Source organism: Triticum dicoccoides, chromosome 5A, assembly GCF_002162155.2.
Source record: "Triticum dicoccoides isolate Atlit2015 ecotype Zavitan chromosome 5A, WEW_v2.0, whole genome shotgun sequence".
NCBI lineage: Eukaryota > Viridiplantae > Streptophyta > Magnoliopsida > Poales > Poaceae > Triticum > Triticum dicoccoides.
Window position 1 is genome coordinate 576,561,702 of NC_041388.1, and position 8,431 is coordinate 576,570,132.

Below are 8,431 nucleotides of genomic sequence, written 5' to 3' on the forward strand. Positions count from 1 at the left end.
ACCACCTATCCATCCATGTAACTTAACTTCTCTTTATACGCACAGCACAGATAGATATATGGAGTGTGGGCTTGAAAGTTACAGCCACGGTCAGAAGGCGCCAATCAGAAATATTTGCACACACACAGCCATAGCTCATACGGGTGCACTTTACGCTAGTGGAGCAGTATTAGTTACTCTGAATTGATAGCCAATGGACGCTGGACCTTACGCCGCCCGTTGATTGGCTCGCCGGGGCTATAAACACCAGGCTGCGGTGTCCATGGGAAGCACTCAGCCGGCCATCCATCATCTCTCCCACTGCATACCAGCACCACAGGTGCGAGCCATGGCGAGGAGCCGCCACTCTTCCTCCGGTCTCCTATGCGTCCTCTTCCTCCTCGTCGCTGCCATGGCAGCGGAGGGTGCAGGGTGCGCGCAGGCGGGACAGCGGAAGTTGCAGCAAGTTCCAGGGCCACAGCCGCTGCCACTACCAAACCCACGCCCACAGCCAGGGCCACAGCCGGTGCCACTACCGATTCCGAACCCGCAGCCTGGCCCGAACCCACAACCTTTGCCTAACCCACAGCCATTACCGCAGCCACAGCCGGACCCAAACCCGCAGCCACAGCCATTGCCGCAGCCTCTTCCACAACCACAACCACAACCACTGCCGAACCCAAACCCGCAGCCACAGCCTTTACCACCACAGCCTCTGCCACAACCACTGCCGGGCCCAAACGCGCAACCGCTGCCATTACCACAGCCCCTGCCACTACCACCGCCGGGCCCAAACGCGCCACCGCTGCCATTACCGCCGCCTCTGCCCCTACCACCGCCGGGCCCAAACCCACAGCCGCTGCCGCAACCGGATGCCCCAGGCTCATATCCGCAGGTACAACCGTTGCCGGACTCAAACACGCCCGGCCGACAGAATAACGCACTACAGGGACCACTTGGAAATGGCGCAGCCCCAGCCTTATATTCATGCGGTGCAACCTACATACATATATTCTCCATGGGTTTATTATTGTACTATTTTGTTTAGATAAAGTGACGCTTGTTCATGTAAATAGATTTACTATTTCTCTAGACTACATAAAAATAATGTATCGATTGGGCATGATATCTCTGTATTGACATTTATACTAGTATATTATTTGTAATAAATTTTTATATGGTTGTACAAGTAGTTTGTGTACTTAGAAAAAGCAGAACCATTTGTGTATGCATTTGATACACATGTCGTTCTGGTATTTTTAGTTATATCTCTGATCTGACCAACTTGCGAATGGTTGCACACCTTACCCTACACTCCACGTTCAGAATCTTAAGGTGTGCCTGCGTTTTGAATTTGTCTTCAATCCACTATTTTGTTAAAAATATATATTTCGATTCCATGGTGCAAAATTGATATCATTGTACCTGTATGAAAAGTTGAAAACCACTTGATAGTGATATCATCAATTTTTTGTCAAGACTTTAAGGGATGGGATGGGGAGAGGGATTGACCGCCTACCATGAAGTCCGTTCTTATGTATGTCACGATCCTGGAGTGTTTGACCGACGCAACAAAAATCTCCCGCTGAATTTTTTGCTGCATTTTCCTCCACGGACTGAAAAAAATGGTGCAAGAACATGGCAATATTTTGAACACACGAATGCAACAAAAATATAACGTATGTATCAAATCATTGGAAAGTATTCGCAACATATACAAGTAAACCATAAAACCAACGTATAAAACATAACATGGCCATATATTATTGATTGTGGTTGTTCATAACGAGGTTATGTTTAGAAAGTTGAAGTATCCTTGGGAAATCTACGGAAGGAGAATGCGCAGAAGGTCATTAAAGAACACAAATATTTGTTGTATTCTCTCTATATGACACTAATTATTGTATAGTGGTATGAATTTTAGAAGAGAGTGTTTATTTCTCAAGGAGGAGGGTGATGATCTTGGACGTTTGATATAAAGGTCTATTGACCAACTGCATATTTCAATATTAAGTGTAACTTAAGATTTAGATATATACATAATTGGTCAGTTGCACATTTGTTGAATGGCAAATAATAATTTCTTAAGCTGGCATGGAAAGTCAAGTTTTTTATTAGATATATGCAACACATGAAAAGGGTACGAAATTTGGAGGATAGAAATCATATAGAATTTTTTTTCTTTGGTGCTGTTTGGAACAAAGGATTGGTCCATCATGGATTTATTTGAAAATCCTAGACTAGTCGAAAGAAATTTAGGGGAAATCAAACATGAGGTGCCATCTCATTTTTAATTGTTTTTACATCTAGATAGAATTCATATGTTCTCTTCTCTTCATGTTCAGAATTCCTATGTTTTTTCTACTCGACATCGAAATAATAATCTTCAAGTTTTCATATTTTCATGTTTTCCACGTCGTTTTGGTTTATACTGGGATTGGGATATGATCTCGGATACATGACATTTTAATTCTGACATTTTCCCGATTTCCACATTAAGAATTTGCGAATGTGAAATGGGGTTGTAGTTGTTAAACAAAGGAAGTGGTCTGGAAAGAGAATTTGAGAGGCGGGAGACAAGCAATTCATATTGTTTCATACTATCAACATTGTCCATTCTAAACCGGACAATACGACAATCAGAGGCAAAAACATTAGCACAATATAATCCTTACTCTATCTGTATATATGGTACTAAACTCAGCGTCCCCATCAGTTTTGGAGCTCCGGCTCCATGGAGCCTTTTTTGGATTATTTTTTTTGAAAACTCTAGGTGAATATAATGGTTAGCCAATGCATGTAGCCCTAGCAGTTAAAATTATACCCGCATTACTAAAACACACGCATGCATATGACTGGAGAAGGAGGGGCATGCAACGTCATGATAGGTTAGCTTGTCGGGGAGTTACAAGATTTAATAATTTCAGACAATAAGCATGATAAAATCCTCATTGGTATCTACAGTTTTGAAACTGTGCCCAGTATACCCAGACAAAGGGAGTGCTTGAGAAAACATGAGTCCGCGAAAACTCGGCTGACGAAGCATGCGACAGAGCCTTGAGGTGGTGAAGCTCACGCACGAGGTGGCTGCACGATTGGGCCAGTTCCTTCCCGGAGACCTTTCCTTTGCATTGTGAATTGAAACTGAAGCGATTGCTTTTTTACTTTGTAAATTGCACTAACGTGTACACGGTTTATCTTGATTTCTAAATGATGGCCGGTCACATATACGTGTGAGCACGGGATTGACAAAGCAACCAACAGAATTCTATTACTACGGGGAGGCAACTAATAGAGTAAAAATATTGTTACTCGCCCTACTATCATCACATAGAGACACACACACAAAATCCAGCGCTGTGCTTATTAACAGCTCCTGTTAGGTAGGTTCTAGGTTGCTGCATTTGTAATCAACCAATATAACTCCATTGCCATGTTACACAGTACTTGTCACTCCAGCTAAGCTAGCTGCGATGTTTATTAATGCAGCCTCCAAATCTGGTTTGTTTCGCCCACCCTATAAAACCACACAATATGTACCTCCAGTTCTCCACACAACACACACAAAGCACACACACACAAAGCACAGCAGGTGCAACACTAGCTGCAAGCACAAGAAGTAGGCAGCAATGGCAAGGCATCGCCTCCTCGCCGTGCTCCTCATCGGAATAGTTGCAGCCTCCGCCTTCAACCAAGCAGCTGCGGCTGGCCGAGGCCTTGCTGCCGTCGAGAAGTTTGCAGAGCTAGAGCCAAAGCCAGAACCCAAACCAGAGCCAATGGCCAAACCTATGCCGCCGCACCCAGAGCCAGAGCCTTGCAAACCTGAACCGATGCCCAAACCCAAACCAAAGCCCGAACCAAAACCCGGACAGAAGCCCGATCCAGAACCCAAGCCCAAGCCTATGCCAAAACCAAAGCACAAGCATTGCTCCAAACCAAAGCCAGGTCCTAAGCCCGAGCCAATGCCGAAACCCGAACCAAAGCCGGAACCCGAGCCTAAACCTGAATCAAAACCGAAGCCTCCTCCTAAGTGCAAGCCACCGACAGCTCACAATTGATGGGATACTTATATATGACAGTTGATGGAGGAGACCCCATACGGAGCCACACTGTGCTATTTCTAGAATAAGTGGTGTAGTATTTCTTGTATTCCATTTATTTCTATTGTTCCATGCATGTGTGATGAGTATTAGTACTCTGTAATTTCTTTTTTGCTTGTTGGTATATGTTCATCTACTTTGTATGTGACTCGACTCGTTGTTCTTTTGAGTATCTACGCATGATTGTATTCATTCACATGAATGAACTATTTTGTCAGTGAACTGCAGTCTATGTTGTCTTCTCTATGGTGTGCAGTCTCAGTTATTTTCTCTATGGGATTGTTTTTCATATTATGTGGTCTTTTTTGGGGGGGAAAGATGATGTCAACAAAAAGGAAGAGAAGGATTCCCCAAATAGCAGCACATATATCACATATGAAGTGTATAGTGTGCGTGTGCGTGTCTAGTGTTCTAGATGTATAAAGTGTACTCACACGCCAGACAGCGGCCTTTGTTCTCTACCCTTCACCTATGAACTAAGTCCCGACCGAGTGCATTAGTATTTATGCCCAGGCTCCGTGAGTGAGCTGGCTCCGCTGCTGGTTATACTAGGTAAACGTCACACACATTGCTACGGAAATTTATAGCAATGAAATTATGAAAAATAGCATCTATGGGAATAATACCACACAACATTCGCACCATATGACGATAGAAAACCTAGATGTAACTGGAGGTGGATGCATGTTATATTGTCTTGTGACCTTCAAGTTTAATTATTTTTTGCTGAAATATAAATAGTAAATATAATGTGGTGAAGAGCTTTTCATGTCTTTTGATGATGTGGAGGACTTGCATATGATGGAAAGTGAAAACTTGAGTGATTACATGCACGCTTGATGATATGGAGGACTTACGTGTGTTGAAAAGTGGTTAGTGAAAGTTGATTGGTTGCATGCCCTTCATAATGTGATTGACATGCATGTGCAATTAAATGGGATGAATTACTTAGATATATAGCATATGTGTGAAAGGTAGCTACACCCCCTAGGTCAAGATTGCCAATAAAAGGCACCATGAAAATTATTATTAACACATTTTCTCTTACTCAATTCGCAACAAGAAAAATCTTACAGTGATGGTGCTAGGCAACATACGAGAGACCATAATAATCTCTCACCGCCCCATGGTACTGGCAGGGCCTGCCCTATGATTTTGAAAGCCCTTGGGTGAAGTTGGCGAATTGATTGTCTTTCGTTTCAGCACCCGACAAATCCTTTTTAAGCAACATTAGAGTAACCCTAAAACTGAAGAGGAAAGTAAATACATAAAATAGAATTTTAGATATTAGAGCCCTAACATTTAACATGCTTCAACGAATGGGTGGCACTAGTAATATGGTTATGGGTGTGTGGAATGAGAGGCCTGGAGAATGACATGCTGGTGCCTCGGTGTCATAGACATCTGAGGAGGCGGCGAGACTCACGTTGTCAAGCTTACCCGTGAAGACGAAGATCGCAAATTGCAATTAGGAGAACTGGTGATGCCATAAGAAAATGTTCATCACGTATTTGTAAAATGTTTTCAAAATATCAAACATTTTGCAAATACACATAGAACTAAAAAGTGTTCATATTTTTCCAAAAATACAGTGTGAACATTTTGAACAATACAGGATGAAGATTTCTTTTAATACATGATGAACCATTGAAATAACAATATTTTCTGAAAATACAAAATGATTTTTTTAAATCCATGATAATTTTGAACTACACAGTAAATATTTTGTTCACGCACGATGAACATTTTGTAGAAACACGAGTGAACAATGTCTGACGCCGGTGAGGGAGGGGCGATGATGGTGGTGCACTTTCGGCTTGATCGAGTGATTTTAGACATCGCTGGGTGGTCTATGGACCTGTATGTATATTCTATTTCTTCTGGTAATCTTATACTGACATGTCAGTTCATAAATAGATCCGAATTTTTTCGTAAAAAAATAAGAAAAATGTTCAACTTGTCTTAGTAATTGTTCCTGAGATTTAAAAAAAATATTCGCATTGTTTCAAAAAAACATTACATTTCAATTTTTTTCACATGTTTAGAAAATTGTTCATGGCAATATTAAAAACGTTCAGGAAATATAAAAAAAGTTGTATTACAGTTTATAATAATGTTCGTGGTATATAAAAATTGTTCATGATGTTTAGAAAACGTCCAAACATGTATTGGAAAAATATTCTACGTGTAATTAAAAAATGTTTAATATTTTGAAAACAATCAACGTGTATTTGAAATATGGAAAATGAAAAAAAAAACTTGAAAGAAAATGAACAGAAAAGTAAAAGGGAAAAAACAAAAATGAAAACCTAAACAAACCTGATAAAGAAAACAGATAAAACAATCCAGATAAAACATTCTGAAAATCGCATGAAACAAACCAATGCTACACCGCCTCCACTGCTACTGGGCCAGAGCCTGCACCGCATCGCCAAAGGTGAGCGCCTTGCAGTACGTAGAGACATAGCATTTGCGCAAAATGACCGCACTACGTAGAGACATAGCATTTGCGCAAAATGATCGCACGCATTGAACCAACTGTTGGCTGGCTAGTTATTAGAATGACATGTAACTTTGTTCAAACTCAACAAAATTATAGGTACAATGCCAAAATATGATACAAGAAATTGCAAAACAACTCATATAACTAGGAATTACAACGAAACCCTCTTGAGTCAAAATATGATAAACAGAGGAAAAAACATTGTAGCTCATATAATCCTTACTCTTTTCGAATATATGGCGGTGCTAAACTCGGGAACCCCATTCGTTTTGGAGCTCCGGCTCCATGGAGCCTTTTTTGGAAAAGCATACATGCATAACTAAAACACACGCATGCATGAGACTGGAGACTGAGGGGCATGCAACATCAAAATAGGTTAGTTTGTCGGAGAGTTATAAAGATTTAATAATTTTGAGACGATGCGCATGATAAAATCCTCATTGGTATATACAATTTTGAAACTGTGCCGAGTATACGGGGCCAGCGAGAGTGCTTGAGAAAACACGAGTCCGCGAAAACTCGGTCCACGAAAGCATACCACGGAGCCTTAGGGCTTCCAACAGGTGGTGACGCTCACGCACGAGGTGCACGGTCCGGCCAGTTCCTTTCCAGAGACCTTTGCTTTCCATTGTGAATTGAACTGAAGCATTTGCTTTGTACTACTTTGTATTGCATTGCACAAACGTGTACACTGTCTATCTTAATTTCTAAATGATGGCCGGTCACATGTACGTGTGAGCACGGGATTGACAAGGCAACTAACAGAATTCTATTACTACGAGGAGGCAACTAATAGAGTAAAAATATTGCCACTCACCCTTAGCTACTATCATCACAGAGACACACACGCAAATCCAGCTGTGCTATTAACACCTCTAGCTACCTCCGTAGGTCGCTTCATTTGCAATCAACTAATCAACCAATATAACTCCATTGACATGTTACCCAGTACTACTTGTCACTCCAGCTACCTAGCTGCAATTCTAATTAATGCAGCCTCCAGATCTGCTTTGTTTCACCGGGCCTATAAAACTACACAATATGTATCTCCAGCTCTCCACACAACACACACGCGCGCACACACAAAGCGCAGCAGGTTCAACACTAGCTACAATCACAAGTAGGCAGCAATGGCGAGGCATCGCCTCCTCGCCGTGCTCCTCGTCGGCACAGTTGCAGCTTCCGCCTTCAACCAAGCTGCTGCGGCTGGCCGAGGCATTGCTGTCGTCAAGAAGTTTGCAGAGCTAGAGCCAAAGCCAGAACCGAAACAAGAGCTAATGCCCAAACCTATGCCACCCCCAGAGCCAGAGCCCTGCAAACCTGATCCGATGCCCAAACCCAAACCAAAGCCCGAACAAAAACCCGGACAAAAGCCCGAACCAGAACCCAAGCCCAAGCCTATGCCAAAACCAAAGCCCAAGCCCTGCTCCAAACCAAAGCCAGGTCCTAAGCCCGAGCCAATGCCCAAACCCGAACCAAAGCCGGAGCCCAAGCCTAAACCTGAACCGAAACCGAAGCCGCCTCCGAAGTGCAAACCACCGACAACTCACAATTGATGGGATACTGTATATGAGAGTTGATGGAGGAGACCCCGTACGGAGCCACACTATGCTATTTCTAGAATAAGTGGTGTAGTATTCCCTGTATTCCATTTCTTTCTATTTTTCCATGCGCCCGTGATGACTACTAGTACTCTGTATTTGTTTTTGCTTGTTGGTATACGTTCATCTACTTTGTATGTGACTCGACTCGTTCTTTTGAGTATCTATGCATGATTGTATTCATTCACATGAATTAGCTATTTTGTTAGTGGACTGCAGTCCATGTTGTTGTTTTCTATGGGTTGCAA

The 8,431-nt window shown here is 42.3% G+C and overlaps 3 protein-coding genes across 3 annotated transcripts; all 3 read left to right on the top strand.

Annotated features, from left to right (window-relative positions):
• Positions 1-253: 253 nt before the first annotated feature.
• On the top strand, positions 254-1,245 carry LOC119302967 (protein TsetseEP-like). Its single transcript, XM_037580032.1, has one exon. It carries the CDS (start codon positions 263-265, stop codon positions 1,025-1,027), a length of 765 nt encoding a protein of 254 aa, XP_037435929.1. The 5' UTR covers positions 254-262; the 3' UTR covers positions 1,028-1,245.
• A 2,274-nt stretch (positions 1,246-3,519) lies between these two features.
• On the top strand, positions 3,520-4,321 carry LOC119302968 (protein TsetseEP-like). The gene has a single exon (XM_037580033.1). The coding sequence runs from the start codon at positions 3,609-3,611 to the stop codon at positions 4,035-4,037; it is 429 nt and encodes a 142-aa protein (XP_037435930.1). The 5' UTR covers positions 3,520-3,608; the 3' UTR covers positions 4,038-4,321.
• A 3,313-nt stretch (positions 4,322-7,634) lies between these two features.
• On the top strand, positions 7,635-8,401 carry LOC119302970 (protein TsetseEP-like). Its single transcript, XM_037580034.1, has one exon. The coding sequence runs from the start codon at positions 7,713-7,715 to the stop codon at positions 8,136-8,138; it is 426 nt and encodes a 141-aa protein (XP_037435931.1). The 5' UTR covers positions 7,635-7,712; the 3' UTR covers positions 8,139-8,401.
• Positions 8,402-8,431: the final 30 nt, after the last annotated feature.

Bases quoted from the DNA above. Each gene is read 5' to 3' on its own strand.
- LOC119302967 (XM_037580032.1), top strand. From the start codon at position 263: ATGGGAAGCACTCAGCCGGCCATCCATCATCTCTCCCACTGCATACCA.
- LOC119302968 (XM_037580033.1), top strand. From the start codon at position 3,609: ATGGCAAGGCATCGCCTCCTCGCCGTGCTCCTCATCGGAATAGTTGCA.
- LOC119302970 (XM_037580034.1), top strand. From the start codon at position 7,713: ATGGCGAGGCATCGCCTCCTCGCCGTGCTCCTCGTCGGCACAGTTGCA.